General features: G+C 43.4%; 1 protein-coding gene across 2 annotated transcripts in view; it reads right to left on the bottom strand.

Annotated features, from left to right (window-relative positions):
* Positions 1-494: 494 nt before the first annotated feature.
* The window catches only part of XPO7 (exportin 7), a 39,541-nt gene continuing 16,073 nt past the window's right edge, over positions 495-23,962 (bottom strand). For both annotated transcript variants that reach the window (XM_047717287.1, XM_047717288.1), the window contains exons 11-28: positions 23,207-23,379; positions 21,252-21,445; positions 20,472-20,577; positions 17,915-18,050; positions 17,334-17,407; positions 16,078-16,158; positions 15,052-15,115; positions 14,577-14,685; positions 13,526-13,632; positions 11,085-11,173; positions 10,234-10,341; positions 7,931-8,013; positions 7,504-7,718; positions 6,874-7,012; positions 4,956-5,116; positions 3,882-3,980; positions 3,105-3,232; positions 495-2,089 (exon numbers count right to left, since the gene is read on the bottom strand). In XM_047717287.1, coding sequence (XP_047573243.1) covers positions 1,996-2,089; positions 3,105-3,232; positions 3,882-3,980; positions 4,956-5,116; positions 6,874-7,012; positions 7,504-7,718; positions 7,931-8,013; positions 10,234-10,341; positions 11,085-11,173; positions 13,526-13,632; positions 14,577-14,685; positions 15,052-15,115; positions 16,078-16,158; positions 17,334-17,407; positions 17,915-18,050; positions 20,472-20,577; positions 21,252-21,445; positions 23,207-23,379 — 2,160 coding nt within the window. In that variant the 3' untranslated portion in view covers positions 495-1,995. The remainder of the gene's footprint in view (positions 2,090-3,104; positions 3,233-3,881; positions 3,981-4,955; positions 5,117-6,873; positions 7,013-7,503; positions 7,719-7,930; positions 8,014-10,233; positions 10,342-11,084; positions 11,174-13,525; positions 13,633-14,576; positions 14,686-15,051; positions 15,116-16,077; positions 16,159-17,333; positions 17,408-17,914; positions 18,051-20,471; positions 20,578-21,251; positions 21,446-23,206; positions 23,380-23,962) is intronic.

Raw genomic sequence — 23,962 nt, 5'->3', positions numbered from 1 at the left:
ACAAAGGGGTATCTGGATGGCTCAGTCAGTTGAGCATCAGACTTGACTCTGGCTCAGTTCATTATCTCCAGGTCCTGGGATCGAGCCCCATGTTGTACTCCCCACTGCTTATCTCCCTGTCCTTCTGCCCCTCCCTCTGCTCACCTGTGCACTCTCTCTTAAACAAATAAATCTTAAAAAAAAAAAAAAATTAACACAAAACTAGGCTTTCTGTAATTATTACTTCTCTGCTGGCTGCCATGTTATTACCTAGAAGAGGTAGCGTGGCTTCACCTTTATAGCTGTGGACAGTAGCATTGTACCTGTATCTGTTTCAATTAGAACAATCATATTTTTAAAAGAAATGAAGTCAGACTTACTTGAATGAGAAGCTAATTTTGCAAGGGTGAGAGGCACCTGTCATCCACTGGCTCTTACAAATGCATGTTTCAAACATCTTTGTGTGTGTGAGACATGTCCCTACAGACACACTAGACTTGATCGCTGAAGCCAGGTCAGTAGAAACCATTGAAGTTTATTGGCGGTCACAATGCTTACACTGTATGCAGCAAACACCCTTACAAGTCTATCCGCAACCTGATCACGCAAGAAAGGATTCACCACACAGTCGCCAGAGGAGAAGGAAAAAAAAATTAACAGGCTTGTTTTGGGGGGCAGAGGAGAGAAATAAAGATAAAACCTAATTGATGAGTGTCCCATGGGCAAGAGCTGAACTAGAGATGCGTACAACTAGCAGCAGCAATTGTGGAAAAAGTACAAGGCAAATAGCTTTCTCCATTAATTTTCTTCTGTAGGTTAATTTTTTTAAATATTCAAAACATTTATTATGGTTTTCATTTTATAAAAATGTATATTTTTAAGGGGGCGGGAGATTGTTAAATACTTCATGCTAGGCAGACCTTGTTATTAAGAACCCCTCCACTGCAGGAACTCCCTCCAGTTCATACATTCACGAGTGCAGGGTACGTATATAAATATCCACGCGCACACATCCACACACACTGCCTCAAGGGCTGGGGAAGACTCAAAGTTATCGGCCACACAGCTAGGCCTCTGGTGGACGCCTCCAAATCACTCACCAGGAGAGCAATGGGCTGAATTCCTTCTCTCTGGTCTCTACCTTTACAGAGACTGAGAACCCTAAGTCACAGAGCTACATCCGACTTGTAAAAGCAAGAGGCATCTGTCTGAGGATGAGGATAAGCAAAGTGGGAGAAAGGATGAGGCTAAGAACACCAAACACTTTCAGCTGTCACTGCAAGAGGCCACGGGACCTAGGGCAGCATCTATGGTTGAAGGGGAAGGATGGTGCTCCACATGGCTTAGAGTTCCTAATAACAAGGGTAATACAGTAACAGGAAGTGATAATTTGGGGGGCAAGGAAAGGGCAATAAGAAAAAATATACATTTGGAATTTTTAGGTTTTTTTTTTTTTTTTTGCCTCTCTACACTGTCACTAAATATATCTCTGCACGTTCACACATCCTCGTCCAGTAAAGCTTCAGGCCACCAGAATACACATTTTTTCCTCACTCGCATACACAACCCCTCACATCAGCATTGGTGCACTAGACTCTGTAAAAATTTTTCAGTCACACTTTTTGTTTTTAAACTTGAGTCAATATAAACCTTGTTCAAAATGTTATGAAAAAATGTACATGTTTATACAAGGCAGGTTGTGGCAGGACACTGGGGGATCCCCCCCCACCCCCTGGGGTGGCCCCAGGAGGAGGGGCTGGAGTCTCACACGTTTGTGTCTCTATCTCCTCCCACCACCCTTCCCACCCAACCCCCCAGGAACCAGCAGCGCCCTGCCCCCTAGTGAGTGCACTCACACCCCTATTCCCTGGGGAAGTAGCCAGTTGACTTTGCCATTTTCCCCACACCCCTGGAGGAGGGAGCCAGGGTCAGCCAGGCCCTCTCCCTTGTAATTGTTTGCCCCCCTGGGCCAGACCAAAGGGGCGCTGCTCTGTACAGGTAGAGTCCAAGAAGGTGTCAGCTCATCATGTCATTGCTATTCACGCCATAAGTGGAATTCTTCATCGAGTCGTTGACTTCTCGACGGAATGCCGACAGGTTCTGGGTGAACCTGCAGAGGGGATGCATGTAGGTTGGGGGAGGAGAGTGGAGGGGAAAGGTCTTGGCCTAAAACATTTCTGGCAGAGAAGCAGCTACTGAGAGGCAGAACGTATGAATCTGTTTCTAAGGTCAGTTACCCTCAGTCTTCAGACCTTAAGGGAAAGCTGGACTAGTTCTCCAACCCTTTCAACGTGACGACCCTGTGGCAGACCTTGAGATCTGGTCAAATCTGGGGCTTTGAGGGCCACCATGGGCTCATGGCAAAACAAAAGGCATCTGACAGAGGTGGGAAGTAACCCTCCCAAGGCGAGGGCAAGAAGAGAATGAGGCTGACTTAATGCTTAACGCTGGAGACCTGTGGTATAGTGCTGTGCTGTCCAATATGGTAGCCACTCGCCCCACAGGGTCACTGAGCCCTTGAAATGTGCCCAGTGCAACCAAAAAACTGATGCATATTAGCTGTAAGTTCAAATTCAGTTCCCCGATTGTACCTTAATTAATTTTAAATTAAAATGCCATTTTTCTAATTAATTAAAGTTAAGTAAGACTTAAACATTGATTCAAAAAAGCCTGATATTTAGTTGACAACCAGACAACTTCTAAGTATGTCTGGTATACCTGAATATGGGAATCTACTTTGTCAACTGTACATTTTATGAAGTCTTAATACAAATCAAGTGTTTCAAATGAATATTTAGCATCTGACTTGAGATGCCTTGTTAAGTATACAATACACAGGATCTTGCAGACTTAGTACAATAAAAAGAATGTAAAAATTCTCAATTTTAAAATATGGATTACATATTATCTGCATATGTTAAATACAGTATATTAAAATGAATTTTGTCTATTTCTTTTTACCCTTTTTAATGTGGCTACTAAAAGGTTCAAAGGTACGTATACGGCCTGCTTTTCTACTGGACAGCACTGCTTTGAGATGGTCTCTAGAAGAGTTTCAAGGAGTCTCCCCTGTTCGATGATTTGAGAAATTGCTTAGGACTTCTCGGCAAGGCCTCTACACTCACCTGTCTCTGTTTTTCGTAAGAAGATTTCGCTCGATCCCTTCCATCAGGTTTTCAAAACACAGATGCATAGCCTGCTGCTTCTCTGGTGGCTGGCTGTTCACGATACTGTTCCTTAGGTCAGAAAAATACTGTGGGGCAAGGGGTAAGACAGGGTAAGGAGAGGAGACAGGGATTAGACCTCCCTCATCTGCAGGGCTGAAGGGATGTTCTCCAAGACATGGAATTACCTACCCAAATGGGGTACCTTGTTTGTAACTATTTCCAAGACCATGTGTGTTCATCTTACTTAAAAATCAGAGTTTTAAATTTGTAAACACTCGAAGGGTCATCTGATCCAGGGTCTATTTTTTTTTTCTTTTAAAGGATTTTAAGTAATTTTATACCCAATGTGGGGCTTGAATCCACAACCCTGAGATCAAGTCACATGCTCACATATCAGCTGAGTCAGCCAGGTGCCACTGATCCAGGTTCTTCTACAGGAATCTCTAGACTTCCTTATGTTTGTGGTGGAGCAGGAAATAGAATTTAGGTCATTGGTGGTCTGCTCTCCAGAGCAGAATTGTCTGAATTGCCACACATGCTGACTTCTAACAGTTCAGTGATTATGTGCCGTTCAAAGCATGAACAGTACATGCTCAGAAAATGGGCTGTTTTCTCCTCTGTTTCACCATCGTGGGGCGTTCCTATAATGTTTCTCACAGTGCCCTGGAAAATGATAGCCAAACGTGTGTTTACCCATGATTCTGGCTCTGGGCACCACAGAGCTGGCTCTCTTACCTTTTCATTAAGTAGTATCAAGCCAAGTAGGGGCCGTGACATTGACCACTGGTTCCTACAGTCTTCAAAGATGATGATGTTCAGCACCGTTGACAGCATCTGGAAATGCAGAATGAGGCAGTGATCTAGTGTGTAGCTACCCGAGACAGACTTACAGATTCTAAACAGAAGAGTTCATTGGGTTGAAGGCCTCTTCTGTCTAGGGTAAACCAGGCAAATAGTTTATGAAATTTTATTTTAATCTTCTATTACAACTTAAATTTTCTAAGATATTTCCTGTCCTGTTCTTTAAATGGTTTGACAATTCCTTTAAAAACGGATCTTCCAAGTTCACCCTGATCTTTGTGGGGAAGGGGATGAGTTAAACAGTGATCAGAGTAGGCAAAATCCCTTTACACTACAGCTCCCAGGTACTTGTCTCAGAAGAGACAAGTTCTTTTGTCAGAAGAGACAAAGTACCTTTGTAACATTCTGGGAATGTGATGTGAATGTGAATTATTTCAGTGTTTCTTTAGAGAACAATGCAGACAAAGATGAGATTGGTTAAAATTAACTAGTAGCTAAAAGCTAAATAATTCCATCCATCCCATTTTCTTATCTATTTTTATCTAGTATATTTTTGCAAATCACTTCTAGAAAGATGCCTCACACAAATAAAGCAATGGCAAACATATGGTTTGATCTCTGTGTGGTCAGTTATTTCCTTTTATCCTATATTCTTGTTCCCATTCTGCAAATGGGAGTACAAGCTTTACAGCTGGAAACTGCTAACTCACGCTCCACTTACAGCAGCGGGTGAGCCCGGCCATTGTTGTAGAAGGAGGTCATGTCCAAGGCTCAGGGGTTGGGGTGACACTTGGAAAAGCAATTCAGAACTTGTTTTTTTCGAGATCTTTAAAACATCTGATGATTACAGCAAACTCAAATTCCACTGCAATTTTAAGGCATGAACTTTGCTTCGGCAGCATGAGGCTGGTGAGATAGGACTCCCCATTTTGCTTGCCCTTTCCTCTCTCAGAGAGGTTCTTGCACTGCAGGACCCCCACACGGCCGCCTGATGCTCACGCTCCGTACCTGCTGGATCATCTCTGGATGCTGCTGCATGATATGCAGAAAGCGGTCACTCTCCTGGTTCAGAGGTGTCGTCCTCTTCTTGGTGCTCCGTGACAGTTGCTTAAAGAGGTATGTCACGATGTGGTCTAGGCAGGAGCAGCAGCCTGTGCATACCATGGTGTCTGGAAGAAAGAGCGCAGGGGTGGATTACAGCAGGGGTATGGAGCTGCTGATGGTGACGTGGGCAGCTAAGGGACTGCCGTTAGCTGAGCTCCAGTAGAGGCAGAGGTAGAAGAGGCAGAAGTACCCCGGCAGACAGGGAACTGTCCCCAGCTCAGACAAGGCCTGTGCTTGGGTGCTTTCTGTTGACTTCTCACCCTCATCTTATAACAAGGTCCAATTCTAAGTCTGAAAGTGAGCATGTGGTAATAGACAACATGCATTAATAATACTGACATTTCTGACTCAATGTGGTATAGATGTATATCTTCTGCTTCATAAAAAATAACAAATAACTTACACACAGCAAGTACTTCTACTGTGCCAGATATTATGCTAAGGACTTTCTAATTTATCCTCTTGAGAACTCTGGGAGGTAGCTGTTCCATTTTAACAAATAAACCAGAGTTTGGAGAGGTTATATGACTTGCCTCCAAATCACACTGCTCAAAACTGGACAAGGTGTGATAAGAATCCAAAAGTCTGAGTTACTGGGGGAGGCCATTAAAGCCAGCTTCATACAGCCTCCTGAAATTTCAAGTTTGTTAGAGGTACCGTATCCTTTATCTATGAAGCATTCTGCAGGGAGCGTGGCGGGCCTGGCGGGGGAGGGGGAGCTCCAGACTCGTCTACACATTTTACAAAGGGGACACTGCAGCACAGCTTGACGAGGTGAGGCACAAGCCAGAGGACAAAGGGATGAGCCCTTAAAAGAGTCAACCCTTCTGTTTCTGTTTACACAGATGTCCCTCAATTTTCAAGAAGCTATAAAACAGAGCAGGGTCGGAGCCCTTGGCTGGACTGTCCCAGGTATGGGTCTGCACCCTGCTGGACGTCAATGCCAGTCAAAGCAGGGGCACGGAGGTGTAACTCACCAGAGCAGGCAATCCACAAGTCATTCTGTGTGTACTTGCAATATACTGTGATTATCTTACAGTTGACTTAATCTTCCTATTTGTTTTGCTCAGCTTAATATAAAAAAATGTATTTTGTTCTCTGAACACATGCATACCTACTGAGACTGGTTGAAGGTAGCCTAGGACAAAAGGGTTGGCAGGAGCCCGGTGGAGGAGGAGGAAAAACCCATGCAGCTGCCAGTGGGAGTGCCTTCCACAGCCTCCCTGTCCTCGGGTTAGTGCAGAAGGGCCCCTGCCTGGTCTTCGGATTTGCCCCGCCCACCTCCCTCGGGCTCCCCTGTACCAGCGGGTCCTCTGCACCAGTGTGTCAGGTGTTTGGCTTTCTGGACTCTCTCTTGCCTGCGGGTGCTAGTACTTGCTGTTCCTCCTGCTAGGAAGCCTCCCCACTAACCTGCTAACGCCTGTCAGCTTTCTGGCCCACGGTTTTTCATCAGTGCTTTTGGCTAGCCTTGTTTTACCCCACTTGCTCAAAACCAGGAGTGCAGGTGTTCTTCCTGACAACTCTCACAGCACTCCATCCTCAAGCCCCACTGTGGTGCGGAAGTAGGTAAGCGCAGTAAACAGGCACTTGTCGACCTGTCTGTTTCATCTACCAAATAAAAAGCTCCTAAAGGACAAGCTGTGGTTATTAATAATTACTGTATCCTTAGTGCCTAGCACAGTGCTTGGTCCTCAGGATAGGGTCAGTAAGTATTTCTGGATGAGAATATATCCATGAGTCATACAAACATACACTTTTGGATACAAGAGCAAAATCTTCCCTTTCTGTTAAGAGGTAAAAAGCAACCAATCCAGGTGCTCACCAAGTGCAGTAAGTCCTTCAGAAATGGAAGAGAGAATATACATGATGACGTGAGGTTCCAGGCTTGCGATAAAGTTCATGTGGTCCTGGGTCAGGACTTCCAGTAGTGAATAGTAAGACTGGCTGAGCTTGGGGTAGTCCTGTGGGAGAAGAGGACAAAAATCTGCTTAGGCACTGTGCACCTCAATATGCAGGGAGCAAGACTTTTTTTCTTTTTTTTTTTTTTAAGATTTGTTTATTTGAGAGAGAGAGCATGAGAGGGATTTAGTACTTCTAAGAAATGAAAGTAAGAGCGGGAGACAGAATCTCAAGCAGACTCCCAGCTGAGTGCAGATCCTGCTATGGGGCTTGATCTCATGACCCTGAGATCAGGGCCTGAGCCGAAAACAAGGGTTGGATGCTCAACCGACTCCGCCAGCCAGGCACCCCAACAGGGAGCAAGATCTTAAATAAAACAGCTCAGTTCCCTTCAGACGGGAAGACAAAAGAGCTAGTTAGAGTTAGCTTATAGTTCTCCAGAGAAACATTCAACCACAGTGTCAAGCAAAACAACCAAAAAGCGAGACCCCAAAACAAAAACACCCGAATACAATGAGGGGCTCAGATCTTGTCAACAAAGCTTAGTGCTTACCAAGAGGTCACTGTGGGGAATGGAGAGGAGCAGCTTGATGAAGGTCTGGAGAGCGTTGTCCAGGGCGTCATCCCCATAGAGACGGAAGACTCCAAAATTGACATAGCTCCCACTGAGGGCTGCCTTCAGCATGGAGAAGCAGATGGAGATGCCCTTGAGCTTCAGTGCATAGACCTGATCCTTTGGGACCTCTCCTAGTGTCAGGATGCGATTGCCTGAGTAGAGAGACATGTGACATATACATGTATAAAACCACATTATTACTGATAGTTTAGGTCATCAGCTCAACCCTCCTACTGGGAGACCCTCAGTGCCAGCTGGCCTTATAATACCGTCCTGGCTGGCGCCATGGCTCGCCTACACTGCATACAGTGTGGTGACTGAGCTGGAATTCCCTCCCGGGGTTATCCTCCTCTAAAGCACGTACCATACATTGTTATCATCTTGCTGGTTTCTCTGAAGAGTAAGATGCCATTGGGGGAAGAGACATCAAATTGTAGTCGCTGGGATCTGAGCAGAGAACACAGAGGCAGAGAAAGTCAGAGGTATGCTGCTGGAAGACTGCGGTACTCAGGCTCTCATCTGAGTACCCTGGGTGATTCTTTTTGCACTAGGATGTGCAGATTACCTATCCTAATGCAGAATAACCAAGTCAAAGGTATTAGCCAGTGACAGAGCTTCTATCTTGAAGACTGACATGCTAGACTCAAGTTCTGCTTCTCAAACTGAAAACATTTAAAAGAAATGGAAGTGAGGCAGAAGATGAAATTACTCTCTTAAAATTCTCCATTTTGATTAAAATATGGCTTCTGCAATAGTCGTTTCTTAGAAGTACTCAATCATAGCCCTTTAGACATTAACCTGCCTTTACCTTTATAGCTTCAGTGGCAACCAAGGGAGGGTACAAGCACTGTTACCCCCTGATAAGAAGGAAAGAGGCGAAGGGACTGGCACTGCTACTAGAGAAAGTGGGCGAGTCAAGTGTTTTAAACAACTTGAGCTCTGGGTTCCTGACTGTTCCCTGAACCAGAGCCCCTCTTTGCTTTGTGCCACCTTTTAATGAGCTGCTAGTTGGGACTTTTACTGACTGTAGTTGGTTAAAGCCTCAAACTCAGGAATTCTTCCTGACCCTTCTTTCCTTTCCTCCCCACGTTGGATCCATCAAGGTCTAGCACTACATAACATGCCCCGAATCTATCCAATTCCTCTATGTTCTCCTGCTTCCACTACTGCCCCTCTACAGTTCCCTTCCTCATGTGGTAGAGGGATATCTTTCAGTACTGTCAACAAGATCCCTGTGATCCCGTGCCTCAAACTTTTCGGCAGCTTCCCGCTGGCATGAGAACCATTCGCCTGAGCCTTCCTCACTGCTGCTATACTAAGTCACCACAGGGCTGGGCCTCCACCTGCCTTTGACTCCTCCCCTCCTATGGCCTCCCTCATCCACCGTGCTCCAGCCAGTGCATTTTCCTGTCTCCAGTCCCAATGAGCTCATCCCGTCTGAGGGCTTTTGTAGCTGTTTTCAGCTGTAGGCTTCTCTGGTATGGAGGGTGGTCTTTTGTAGTTGTTTTCACAGTTTAGAATGCTCTTTCTCCTTATTTTTGCAGGGCTATCAGAGTCTCTTGTCGTTCAGATCCCAGCTTAAATATCACCTTCTCTGAGAGGTTGCTTCTCTGACCCTCCTCACCTTCAATTCCTCTGTTTTATTAACTTTTTTCTTCACAGCACTTATCACTATTTGAAATGATTTTCCATGCTTGTTTCACTATTTGTTCTCCCAGAACATAACATCTAAGAGGGGAGAGGTTTTGTCTGGCACAACAGCTAGGAAAGTGGCTGGCAGAGAGTAGAGGCTCTAGGCTCTTTGAGTTACCTACCCCCTCACTAAAGTAGTTTTAAAAATTAATTCTCTCAGGGTGCCTGGGTGGCTCAGTGGGTTAAAGCCTCTGCCTTCAGCTCAGGTCATGATCTCAGGGTTACTGGGATCGAGCCCCCCCCCCCCCCCCCCATCAGGCTCTCTGCTCAGCAGGGAGCCTGCTTCCCTCCTCTCTCTGCCTGCCTCTCTGCCTACTTGTGATCTCTATCAGATTAAAAAAAAAAAAAACTCTTAAAAAAGAATTAATTCTCTCAGGAGTGCCATGAGGGGCAGATACATGGACCCACAATTCTAGTGAAGTCAAGGGGGTGGATTTTTCTCTTCTTCCATCCCTAAATTCTTGGGCAAATTTAAGATTTGGTATTTTGGCAGTCTGCCTTACTTTCTTCTTAAGTAAATCATTACCCATACAGCTACACTTTGCCAGACAGACACCTTTCTTAAAAATGGATATTCATATACGTCTGGCATCACTGTCAATTGTCTTTTTTGAAATGTGAACTTTGAAATGTGGTGGACATGACACCATTACTAAATGTTAACTTTTATATGTGGGCGGGGAAATTGGAATACAGGTTGCCAGATTCACCTCTCGTAAAAATGGGTTATCTTAGGACTCTTTCCAAAGTGACTTATTTCCTGAAGCAGCTATGACTTTGTGTGGCTGGGACACCCTTCTTCCAAACAAACAAAAACATATACACATTAACTTTTAGAGACGTTTTTCAAATTCTGAAAGCAGTGAATCTTACTATCTTCTACAATCTGCCCAAACACGAGATAAAATCTCTTGTTCCAGAATTCTCTCAGATGAAAGGGCAGTCGTATCTTTTGAAAATCTTCATCCGGCTTACCTGTTATGAACTAATTCAGCCATCAGCTTGAGCACAGGAGTGGTACAGGCTGGATCATGGTACCATAACTCAATTGCCCGCTGGAGAATTGGCATGTAGGATGGATATCTGTAAGTGAAAAGCTAAGGAAGAATTCTAAATCCAGAAAGGTACAGAACTGAAAGTAATCTCTCTGCGCTGGTTAAGCACAAACTGTCGAATGAAAGTCTCCACCTGCCTGTCTCCTGCTTGCTAATCTTGTCTTTTTCACCCAAAGGTGCTACAGGGACAGTGTGCTCCTGAAATTGTAATAAGCATCTAATAATGCACGGCCATTACATAATGACTTGGTCCCGAAGAGCATAATGTGTCTCACGTTGTTAATTTATCTTCTTTTCCCTTCTGTGACATGATGGGAAATAAGCTATTTCTGTTATATAACTATTGGAGAAACAGAGGCACTCAGCTTTGAAAGGATTTGTTCAAGGTTATGAATTCAAAGTTAGACTTTCTCATTCCTAGGAAAGCGATCTTTTTTGGGCAGATTGAAATGTCTCTTTCTCCTGACTGTAGCAAACTTCGTGTGCAGCAGTTCCATAGGCATTTATACCTGGGACCCAGAATAGAACGTGGGAAACCACCTCATTCGTTTGCCTGTCTGTCTGACCCAAGCAGGCAGTCCTAGGCCATTAAGCCACTGTGGAATGGCAGCTAACAAGACACAGGGCAGGTCTTTGGGGAAACCCTTAGCCTTCGCCTTCGTTGCCTCCTTTATCCTCCCCCTCCCTCTCCCTTTCCTGATGACACCACCGCCCATCCACACTCCAGTTAGGGCTTTCAGTGGCAGGCCTTCCTGGTCTGTATTAGGATACATCCACTCAAACAGCATCATGAAGCTGGTCTTGGCATTGAAGGCGAAAGCTATCCCTCTCAGGTCTCTTACGAGGCCAACCAGAGTTCGCTGTAGTAGAAGGCAAAAATATATTAAAATAGAAGAAAAACCAAACCTATAACCACTTGGTGAGGATTTCACAAATGTGTAATCAAATTCTTCCACCACTCAACAAATACTCCTTCCCAGATATTCTGATGCAATCTTTTTCACTTGGAAAATTAGTTTTGGAAGCTTGTTATGTACAAAAAAAAGCAGTGATTCCTGGTCCATCATAGCAAAAACAGGTTGATAAAGTTTTAAGACACTAATGTGACAATTAATTACATAAAAAAATGGAAAAGCAAAAAAGCTTGATTCAGGAAGAGTTAGAAAAAAAGAAGAAATGGCCAAAACGTTTACACAAGAAGGGGGAGAAGGAATATATATCCTGAAGGTTGGTCCCACAACTAATTACAAAGGCCCCAGTGCCACAGGAAATCAACTGCAGACCCTGCTGGGAGGAGGACAAAGAAGGCTACGGGTTACCGCCCCTCTGGCTGGGGTGCCTGGAAATAAGACTGTGTCTGTCAATCCTGGAGCTGTAAAGGACACTTTTATAGAAGAGACTGCAGCCTCAGAGGTCAGATATCATGCCCAGCATCACGAGGCTAGGTGGCAAGAGGGCCAGGGTTAAGACTCATACCATCAAGACTCCAAATCCAATGCTTTTTCTCAGTAGAACTTTTACTTGTCTTATGGGCCCTGAACAGCAATAAAACTGACTTGAAAAACTAACAGTCATCACTAGGCTCAAGGACATGGCACATATGGATGTCCTGATTCATTGGTCAAAAATGATCGCACGTCTGCTAACATAACAGCCTGTTTTAAGCGAAGTTCTATTCCTAAACTAATATATAAGCTATTTTCAAATCTAAGACGTGGTCACTCTAGAGACTTACTACATGAAGTGTAACAAAGAGATGGATCATGCTTATAGCTCATGGCCAAAATAGTTCTTTTCATAAATTTTACTTGCTTTGTATGGAACTAAAGTGATGGGGAAAAGCGCGGCTATTCACTGATCTCCCTGTTATCCCCGGAACCGGCTGGTACTCAAGCTCAAGTTAGTGCCGTGCTCCACACTAACAGCTTTGAATGGCACCTATCTCAAGACACTGGTAGAAAGAGGAGAGAGAGCTGGACAAAGTAGTGTTGCTGACTTCCCTGATGATTTGGAGACAGAAAACTGAGAGCCTTTCTAAAGATGAAAACAGAATTTTAGAATATTAGGTAAAGCCTGGCATTTTCGGGACCATAGTCCTGGCTATTTGGTGACTGTAATTCAGCCTCAGTGTCATTATGAACACTGCAAGAAAGTCCTACAAATACTAATAGCCTAGTGTTTTCTGGTTTTGGTGTAGAGACCTACATAGATAAGGAGAACAGGTGTGTGTGAAGATGGGGAGAGCAAAATCAAGAAATAATCATTCTGAAAGCCAAAGTCAATAACCAAAGGTAACTTTAAAATTCCATATACATGGAATTCACAAAGCCTTCTAAATGACTCCTGTCATTTAAGAAGAGATCTTAATGGAAATTAAATAATACAAATGATAGTGAATGATAATGAAAATGTTACATATAAAAACTGTAGACTCTGGAGGCTTAGAGCATAACAATGTTAACAAACTTAATACTATTCAACTGTACAACTAAAAATAGTTGAATAGTATTCAACCGTACAACTAAAAATGGTTAAGCTACTAAATTTTACGTTACATGTTTTTTTTAACAATTAAAAAAAAACCCAACATCCAAAACCAACATGTGGAATGATATACCTAGAGGCCTAGAGGGACAGTTATAGTTTTAAATGCTTACATTAGGAAAGGAGGGCTGAAAAGAAGAACAATGGAGAAACCCCAAGAAAAAAATGAAATAGAAAATATAGATACAAGAGGTTAAACAAAGCAAAAAAACAAAAAAAAACCACAACTATTATTTTTGCAGACTAATAAATACATCTCTGGCAGGACTGATCTAGAACAAAAGAAAGCACTAATAAGCAGTATTAAAAATAAAAGGGGAACACAATACTGAAGATACAACAGAGATTAAAAAGGTAATAGGAAAACATATAAAATAACTTTACGTTAGAAATAACTACGTTATTACATTTGAAAATGTAGACAAAAAAATCCTAAGTGCTGCTTAAAGAACACATTTAAAGAACACATTTTAGCATAAAAATAAAAGACTTTATAAATCTACTGGTTCTTCTATCTCAAAATCCCAGGAGTCCAAGAGGTTAAATACAAAGTGAAATCAGTGGAAAATGTATGGATGAGCATTATTTTCTGCAGTGCTAGCTAATCTAGTCTCTGTCGGGGGTTGCCAGAAAGCAGAAGCTGGTCAACCAATGGGTGAAGGACTCACCTTTGCCTCTTGCTCGTTGAAACTGTTAGTGCTAAACATCTGGGCCACAGCCTCAAATGCTCCCGTGAGTGGGAGCATGAACTGCTCATACTGATCTTCATCCTCTCCTGTCAGGGAAACAACAAGTCTGTGACTCCAGTATAAAAAATACAAAGCTGTGTATGCAAGGAAGATAAGATAGTATGACAGGCGAGCAGACCCAAGGATAACTCAAGTAGGCCCCTTTACCATATACCCCATGGGTTATTATTAGTAATTTCAGAATGAAATGTAAATAGATCATTTTTAATCTAGAAGAAGGCAGAAATCATCCATTGCACGGACGTCCACATTGTTTTTTGACACCGAGCCACAATACCAGAGATTCAGATGTGTATAAGATACTACATTTTTATCTATTTCTCCTTAAGTGAGAGCTAACAGTCAGCTAAGAAAGGACGGAGTCTGGTGTATGAGAACCTGACGAGACTCATACTTGAATCGGGTGCTTGTGGAGGCTCTCTTCACGCTTCTCTTTTCACCCATCTTCCATAAAGCAAGAAGGTTTTGTAATGTTATGTGGTAGGATGAAACTTAAATAGCTCAAAATGAGGATGACAGCACTAAGTCTCAGTCATTAGTTGACCCAAAACTGCTAGTATCACAGCAGAGCTAGAAAGTTTCTTCAGCCCTGTGGGTTCACACGTGCTAGTGAAAGGAAGATTCTGTTGATGGTCTTAGGTGGGTTGTGCCTTCATTTGGGGTGGAGGGTTTACCTGGCCAACAAGATGCATTTAGGACTCTCAATTCTCCTAACTTTCAGAGAAGAAATATGAATAGGTTTTAAACCCACTGCACATCAGAGGAAACTTCTGACACATACTGTTCTTCTCTTCCAGTTACAGGGACCATGATAGCGTGATGTGTTCTTGGTGAAACCAGACTTATTTCAGAGAGTTCTGTTACTGTTGAAACAACAGGAAAGACCTCCCCCACATCTAGTTTTCTGTGCTCAAGTAAGAACGGACACCGCGCCAGACTGCTGCCGAGCCTCTAGGGTTTACTGCAGTACCTAAATCCACCATGAGGAGGCGCCCAAGTGCCGTGTAGAACGTAGTCCGACACCGCATGTCTGTCAGATTGGACTGATTGTTAATGCCCAGAAACGAAAAGTGCTCGCTCTATTGAAAGAAAAGAAGACAAGTTAAAAAGGTAAAACATGGGCGCAGGCAAGCCAGGAATTTCAGAGTTACTGAGCCTTTTCAAGCTAATGGCTATCTTGTCATTCTTAAGAGTATGAGTTGTCTACAACTAATTTATCTTTGCATGAATAGTAGTAGGCAGCATCAGCGTAACTCCGATCACCCCGCTCTCAGGAAGCCACTCAGATGCCCATGAAGTGTGATCTGGCAGTGTGAAGGGAGTCGGGGAGCAGTCTCTGGCTGGGGAGGCACTGTGGGCCTCAACTGAGAACATCTCCTGTGTATGGCTGCGGAGGAAGCACGTGTGGCTAGCAGGAGAGCTGAGAAGAGGAGCGAAGCACTCACCGTGTGATTGTTCAGCATGAACTGTACCGCACTAAGCTTCACCAGTTTCCTTACACTGCTGTACGTGAAGACAAAGAGAGAAGGTCAAGGAAAGTGTGTGCAAATGAGGCATCTCTAATGCAGAACGCAGCTTTCTAGGATAAAGTAAGCAGTTTCTTTGCTGCCTTTGACTTCCATACCTAGATTCTTTTTCCTTAAACACTTGAATATGACACCTGCCAAATGGAAAAAAAGATGTGTTCTCTTCTAAGTGGTATTTAACTGATCAATGACAGAATACCCATACCAAACGGCCATCTGTAAGAAAAGAGATAAAACCCAGCAGTTTCCCCCAAGAATCATGAATATCCTAGGGTAACTTCTCTCACTGGAGCTTCTAACAGGGAATTAAGCCCTAAATCCCTGCCTCGGGCACCCACTGTGTGTGGTGAATGAAGTTCTGTCCTATGCATTTAGAATGGTACTAGCTATGTACAATCTTTGGGATGACTGAGAAAAAAGTAACTCATTTTTATAGGTTTTAGTCTCTTGCAGACCCCTGCTTGTGGTAGTTTGTCTCAGAGCAATTCAAACTTTATGGCAGACTTAGTCCAACTCAAGTCAAGAAGGAGTGCAGCCACTACTTTTACTGCAGAGCTTGTAATCAGGTGGCTTCTACCAAAAGGCTGACAGACAATCAAGATGGACTCTGCATCAGGGAGGATGCAAAAATATTGGCTACGGAGTGTATACTGATCTGCTGGGTGTTTCTGGATCTTAGAAATAACCAGGGAGAATCTGTAGAAACTGTCGTGGGGTGGCTCACATTTAGCGTCTGGAATTATCCCTGGATTCTGTATGGGTGCTGCCTTTGGCTCCCAGGAGAATGCGGGATACCTGAGCACACATAAAAACTAAATGAAAAAAAAAAAAAAAAAAAAAAAAAACAACTAAATGAATGTGGAAAGAGCAGGAGGCCATGATTTCTAAGACTGTGGCAAACCACAGTTCCTGCTGTGCACAGAAGACGGCTTAGAAAAAGGATATCCAATGGAGAGGTCATTGAGAAGCTGTAGTGTCTTAGAAGTGATAGGTTCACAGCGGCCCCAGTACTTCAGGTTGGTGATGCTGGAGGACAAAAAGAAAAAAAAAAGCAGGAGATACTTTTGATTTGCCTGGTTTCCTTGAGGGTTGGGAGAAGAAGAAAATCATCCATCAAGAGTCACCACACATCTGCATCACCAATTCACAGACATCACAACCACAAAAAATGGGTATAAAATCTCCGTACTTACATTTGGTTGACTAGAAAAATTATCCTTCAGATAATCTTCACTACTTGGTTCCAAAGCTACACTGGCCCATACCCAGGCCCTTGGAATTCTGGGGCACTCCAGGGCTGATTTCTGCAGCAAGGGTAAGAGATTTCTGCGGCAGTGATAACATGCAGACGTATGCAATTCTGCACCTGCACCATCCACTGTCAGCTGCAGAATTCTAGTAGCCCTTGCTTCCGGGTTCTTGGCTGGCAGAGTCCTTTAGACCCCCTTTGTTTTGTGCATCTTAAATTATTAACCAGCTCATGGATATGAGTGTTTAGGATTGGGATGGCTGGAAGGGGGCAAAATGTCACTTTGCACACAGCCCTGGGTAAAATATTTGGCTCCTAGTGTGTGCTTTGAGATACTGAGCTCCTAAAAAGGGGAAAATGTGAACAAAGGGGCATAACTTAAAAAAAAAAAGAAAAAGAAAAAGAAAAAGAAAAGAAAAGAAAACAAACGCAAAAGGGCCAATTAGGAGCTCCAACTTTGAAGACAATTCAAATAGCACTCCATTTTGCAGATTCAAGACTCTCAAAGGGTGTGATGCTTTGTGATAGGAAAAGCCTGTTTTAAAGTGAGGCTCTCCTCCTTGGGAGGGGGGCACCTAGTGGAAATCAGCACCAGAAAGGGAATGCCCACTCTGGGCATCCTTCGGTGATTGGGTGAGAGGCTGAGCACCAATCATGGGCGGGAGGGAGGTCCATTTTGCTAATGCCATGACAGGGTTTCACCGGTGATTCCAGAAGCTAGAGATGAGATTTCACATGAACAAAATTAAATCCTTGCCTGTACAAGCCTGGAATGCTCTGGGGCCGGGCCATATCTCTAAGCACAGCTTGTCACACACTCAAATGCACAATTTTCTGACGCAAACGATCAATGCTAGAATACCAAGGCACTGGCAGCATAATGCCAAGATCACATTTTACAGTTGCAACAGGATTGCAAGGGACTCTTGCTGATGGCAAGCCAAACACTTACATTTTTCCTATGAAGACGCTCAGGACCATGGTCTCATCATTCAAGCACAGAACTTCTGAGAGTCGGCGGTACAGCTGGTGTTGTGTTAAGGGAAGAGAAAGTAATCAGAAAATATGGATTAGAAAAGTCACATTCCAACACTGTTTTTGTCCTTATTCAGGGGTAAGATGTGGGAAGAAAATGGACAAAAGTGTAGGGGAAGTCTTTGTTGAAGGGGTAAACTAGTTTCTAAGTATTACTTGATACTAGAGAGATGCTGAGCTATCTTACCAGTTCCCTTCACCCCAAGATGACAAAGACTGTCAAAACCTTCTGCTGTTCTGAACATCAATTCATGTACAGAGACTGAGAAATGCCAACATTGAGACCACCAGATGTTTTGACCAGCCATCTGTTAAGCACATGGAACACTAGAGAAATGGACCCAATTCTTGGATGAACCTCTCAAAATTCTACAGATTAAGAAGAGATATCTGGACCATCCTCACACTATAATCTGTGTCTGAACTGCTATCACATGTTTCTCAGCAATTCCGCAAGTGCAAGTGAGAACCAAGTGGAGCCAACTGAGCGCCTGTTACCTTAGAGGATTTTTGCACCTGGTCCCCAATGTAGATCTTACGAAACTGTTCAAAAAAGCTCAGCATGGCCAACTCTAGCTTCTCATTACCCGCTTGAGCCAGGCGAGAATCTGTTAGGTTCATCAGCTGGAGCACCCTAGAGGAAGAAGAGCAATGATTCTCTCAACAGCAGGATATCCTGATCACTCTAGAAAATCCAAGCTACCCTCAAATAGGCCTCTGTGTCTCCTCTCCTTACCCATCCTATCTGAAAGGCATTCTCTGCAGGCTTAGTGCTCTGCTGAGAGAATAGAATTCTCCATTTCTGCCCCATAGGAACCACAGCGGAAGAATGAATATGAGCGACTGGTTGGCTGTTTAAAAGTTCCAGTCCACCAAGACTAAAGACTGAGGCGGAACTAACAGTTGGCTTAAAAATAGTGGGAAAACAAAACAATACACGGGCACGGGGGTTATGACCTTCCTTGAAACTTTTGTGAGACCGTAAGTAAAGCAGTTTATTTCTGAGTTCCAGTTGCTCATCTATAAAATGACGGGAGACTGGACTAAGCTCGTGGTTCTCAATCTTTTTTTCCCACAGAGCATGAAGGGAATGGAAACATGAAGGGCAATGTCCACAGGCAGATAAATGTTCCAGAGACCAAGAGCAGATATGCTACCCGTGACTTCATCCCTTTACCCCCTCCCACACCTTTACCCCCCAAAAGAAAGCATACTGGAGTGCAAGTGTGTGAATACTGGATGAATAAGAATGTTACTACAAGTTGAGTCACTTGTCATTCTGATGATGTGAGAACAGATAAACTATTCTTGACATATAATGAGTGAGTAAGACTCAGGCATGATGCTCTATACTCATACTCAGTGTGAGAACCAGTATACAAGACACTCTCTAAACTCAACTTATATTATGACACACGTGCAGTATCACGCCAGGATGCCGAATCAGATAGCTTATTAGCTTTCATCCTTATCAAATCTTTGCTGAACTCTTCAAAAAATGCCATCTGTGACATGCCATGGAGATTTTGTCAGGATTAAGGCACCTAAGGGCAGATGGGCATCATCTGCTAAGAGAAAAATGGGGATTTTTTCAGAATAAGAATTAGGGACTGAAATGTCTAGGAACCAATCTATTCTAAGCCATCATGTTAAAATGTGTTTATCTCTAAGGAGAGCATTGGAAATTTCAGAACCCTTCAGGGTGGCAGTTCCCCAGGGTTGCAGTCTGTTCGCACACAATTCTGAAACACGATCTATCCTTCCACCTGTATTCTGACAGGAGGGTGCAGTGCGTTGTCCAGGGGCTACTGGATGTGTGACACCATGACAGACTGGATGCAGATGCAGATAAGAGAATCCAGCTGACTTCTGAGCCAGACATTAAAACAAAGCCACTTTCTCATTGATTTTTTTGAAAAAATATTTAAAAAAACATTACTTATGCTGACATGTAATGGGGCTTATTTTTAAGTGAATAAATTTAAATTTTCTCAGTTTTACTTTTCATTTTTTTTTACAAAAAGATTTAAGTCATCTCTCCACCCAACGTGGGGCTCAAACTCAACCCTGAGATCAAGAGTAGCATGCTCCACCAACTGATCCAGCCAGGTGCCCCAGTTTTACTTTTTAATACAAAAACTATCAATAGGTATATTTTATAAACAGAAACTCTTTGAGATTCTCAATACTTTTTTAAAAAGTAATTTTAAAAATACTTCTAAATACCTTTTTAAGAAGGTGAATAGTCCTGATGAAAAGGTTAGAGAACCTCTGTGGCAGAGTATTAAAAAATCCTGCCTTTTTATTCTTTTAAAGATTCTATTTATTTGAGAGAAAGAGAGCACAAATTGGGGGGAAGGGCAGAGGGAGAGGGATAAGCAGACTCCCTGCTGAGCAGGGAGCCCAATCCAGGGCTCAATCCCAGAACCCCAAGATTATGACCTGAGCTGAAGGTGATACCCAACCAACTGAGCACCCAGGTACCCCAAAATCCTGCCTTTTTATTTCTCTGTTAGGTAAATACTTAGAAATCGTTAAATGTTCATTTATAGGTTTTTAGGAAGAGAGATGAGAATTACATAGACACAAAATAACTTGAAATCCTCTAGGTGGAAAAGTGTATGTCAAGAGATTTGAAAGGCTGTAGAAACTCTGTAATTCCGTATTTGGGGATATCGGAACCATATTTTCCTCTTAGTCTTACTCTGTTGAAAAAGCAGTCCACATTTCATTAACTCTGAGATATTGTCCTTAAAACTAAAAGCTACTCCCTATTCTGGTTTTCCTAATTCTGTATCCATCATTTCCTTGCTGAATTACTGTAAATGTTTTTTCAGGAAAGACTGTAGGTAGAATTTTTGCTGTATTTGCAAAATGTCTGAAGCTGGACCTGTAACAGTCCTTCATTTTCTGGGCACCAGCTTCATGAGATTATAGTCTATCAACAGGGAGGAAAGCATTAATAGAAGCATGTCAAGTTCCTGTGATGTTAGGACCCAAAAGGAGGGGTTTCGGTCAAAGGTGTGAAATGGAAAGACTCTGTGAGAGCACCTACCGACAGACGAGCTCGCCATCCATAGCATCTTGCTCGTCAGTGCTGGCAAAGGAAACCCGGCCACCGATCACTGCGCCAATGATGTAAACCAGCCACGTCAGCCGTCCTGCAACAGGAAGAAGACCTGTTAGTGTCTAGACTCCAGTGGTCATTTCATTGACGAAAGCTCCTCATAGTGAGGTGTGTTTCTTACTAGGAGCTTCTGTAATCTTAAGAACAGTATGGTAAAGCCATAATGTCTAACTTTTCTTACTGAGCATAGCTACCACCATGCTCTGGCAAGGGTGAGGCCAAGGGGGAAATTCAGTAGATAACCAACAGTCCCCTATGAGACAAGGTCATTATTTTTAGAGTCCAGTACTTTTTTTTTTTCTTTTTAAAGATTTTATTTATTTGACAGAGAGAGAGAACACAAGCAGGGGAGCAGCAGGCAGAGGGAGAGGGAGAAGCAGGCTTCCCGCTGAGCAGCAAGCCTGACACGGGGCTGGATCCCAGGACTCTGGAATCATGACTTGAGCTGAAGGCAGATGCTTAACCGACTGAGCCATTCAGGAGCCCCCGAGTCCAGTACTTTCTTGGAAGTTAAAAACACATCCACTTAGACATGATTTCAGTTACTCTCCCCTAGCCCTGTGGCATTTATTCATAGTATTCTTTTGTGTAGATGGAGGTGATGGATGATTGAAGAGTTCTTTCGGGGAGCAGGGAGGAAAGAGAGGTGGCAGTGAGTGAAGAAGGACAGACAGCACCACTTTTCAGGCTGCAGCACTGTCCACTCACCTTCCTGCACCGCGATATCCATCGGGCTGGCACTAGCACTCTGCAGCAGCTCCTGATAGGACTGGGCAGACTGGTCAAACAACTGCACGAGGAGTGCACATGTCTTCTCGTACTCACAACGCCCGATGGTGGACAGCTGGTCCAGCTGCTGCTGCACCAGGCCAGTATCCTCCAGAGGGTCTTCCAGGCCATCCCTGCTCCCAAGGGAAAAGGAAGGCGGCTCTCTTAAAAGATACCATTGATTGCCCCACTACGACACCTCTCCTTCTTCTGCATTTAGCCACCGTTTCCAATGGCAGAGGCCCATATCCCAACACTACATTTTACCAAGAAACATATAATATAAAAAGTGGGAAGATGGTGGTCATACTAAAGTCATCTTCTTTAGATACACTCTGTGAGTTGGTGTCTAGCTTTTGATCTGAACTCCTGCTCCCTTAACATTCGTCTGCTCAATCCCTTCAGTCCTTTGCTTCTTACCCCAGGAGCTCTTGGTTCTTACTCTCTTGCTTGTTCTTGGCTCTAAGTACCTTTGGGACTACACATATCCTGTCCCTGTGTGGGGCCATTGTGGCCAGATCGGTTTTGGAATTCAGAGCTCTTCAGATTTTAAAGAGGCAATATGATGCTTCTAGCATGTGCTATTAACCCTCAATGGACTCTCTAGGGTAGCAACTACAGTATTCCTGTAGCAAAATGTTTAACCATCAGGAAGAGCCATACAAAGAAGTTTTCATAAAGGCTCTAAATGGTCTCATATTAGCACATGTCAAATTTTGCCACCAAATGAGTTCTGTTTCCAACTTACGAGAAAATTTAGTTTTCAGTTCTTGGATTTTAGACTCACAGAGGAGGCACTGTGAATCTATACCAGGTCCTACCTTACGTATCAGTTCCTAGACTTAAAAATCATGTTGTACTCCAAGCTCTTCTTCTGTTGCTACATCACAGTATGATAACCCAGCAGCTGCACCACCATGACCATCACAACTAGCTGTGTGTATACTATGGTCCACACACAGGGCCAGGACATAGTAATTTAATCCTTTTAATAACCTGCCCAAGAGCACACAGCTATTAACTGGCTATCCCAGCCCAGAGCCCACACCTGTAACCACTCCTCAACAACGCCTCACTGAAACCAGCTGAATCCTCAGGAACAGAAACTACATGGCTGATAGAACAATGCTTTCCAGCGGGCTTCACAAATACTTGCATTTTGAAAGGATTCAAGTCATTAACAATTGAGCCTATAACTCTTATGACAATTTAATGCACTTGACTCTGAGCCAATTAAGATCTGATTAAAAAAACAAAACAAAACAAAACCCAGACCTCCAATTCCCCTGAAAAATAACAACAAAAAATACAGATATAGATACAGATATACACACATACAAGAAAGGTCCCTCAAGAATAACTTCACTTTATATAGGTCATTTCTGAAAGGGTCTAACATTTCTTTAGCTATAGACTTCTGGTCCAGTTAAGTCAAGGTAGACAGAAACCACGCATTCCTGTAACGCAATCGGCAATTAGCTGTGTAGGATTCTACCTCTTCTAGTAAGCTCTGGATTGTGTCGTCTTAGTTACCTACTTCTTTCTTCAGGAAACTAAAGCACCTATAACTTACACATAATTCTTATCATCTATAGCTTATAAATGTTCCTGTCATGTTGAAAAGGAATCACTGGCAAGGACAAACAGAATACTGATGATATACCTTGTATTCAAAGAGATCGCCAAGGAGGGCAGAAAAATGGGGTCGTGAATGAGGATATTGCAGAGAAAGCCTGTTCTCTCAGATTTTATACTCCACCTGCTATTCGGCTGACATGAGGAAACGGCCGTTAACGGCATCAGCTCCAAGGAGGCCCATGTCAAGTGCGCTTTCGCCAACTGGGTGTCTGACCTCTGGCAAGTCTGACACCAGGCGGCTGTCCCAGTTTCCTTACCTCAGGATGATGTGCACAGATTCCAAACGGGATGTGATATAGGCTTTGGTGACCTCAGGAGTATAAGTTTCCAGCATGTGGGGCTCTGTGGCTTTCACGTATGGCACAGAGGCTGCCAGCCGCTGCCAAAGGCTCAGGAGATAGTGCACACTATTTGGGGCAAATTCCCAGTGCTAAGGAAAACCAAAAGAGCAGGAGGCATATTTCTCATTTTTTATACACATTAGTCCCATGCCACTTGACACAAAGGATAAAGGCTTAAAAAAAAAGAAAGGGATAAATTTTTATGGGCTTTGTTCTGTGTGTGACAACTCATCTAATGTGCTTATTATTATTTTGGAGATTAAGCATCTAATAAAAAGAGCTGCTCTACACTGGTTGTGTAAGCCTTTCCACAAGGAAAGCCTTGTGTAAGTGGTTCTCAAACATTAGTATCCCTGAGAATCAGCTGGAGAACCTGTTTGACACAGAGACACCAAGGCTCCACTCTGGATCTAGTGAAGCAGAAATTATGGGGGTAAAACATAAGCAACCTGTATTTTTCATCAAACTCCCCAGATGATTTTGATGCAAGCCGTAAAATTTGAGAACCACGGTCCTATATTACATGACTAAGAGAGGTCACTAGCTCTCTCTTGACTCTTTGTTTCACTATGTTCCAATCTTGTTTTTTCAGAGGGATAAGCTAAATATTATCCTTGCAATTCCCCCATGTTCCTCTAACCAAACTCCTTGCACTTCTGTAAGGCAAACAAG

This window comes from Lutra lutra, chromosome 2 (genome assembly GCF_902655055.1).
Source record: "Lutra lutra chromosome 2, mLutLut1.2, whole genome shotgun sequence".
Lineage (NCBI taxonomy): Eukaryota > Metazoa > Chordata > Mammalia > Carnivora > Mustelidae > Lutra > Lutra lutra.
Note: the sequence above shows the minus strand (reverse complement) of the source record. Positions and strands in the feature narration are given on the sequence as shown.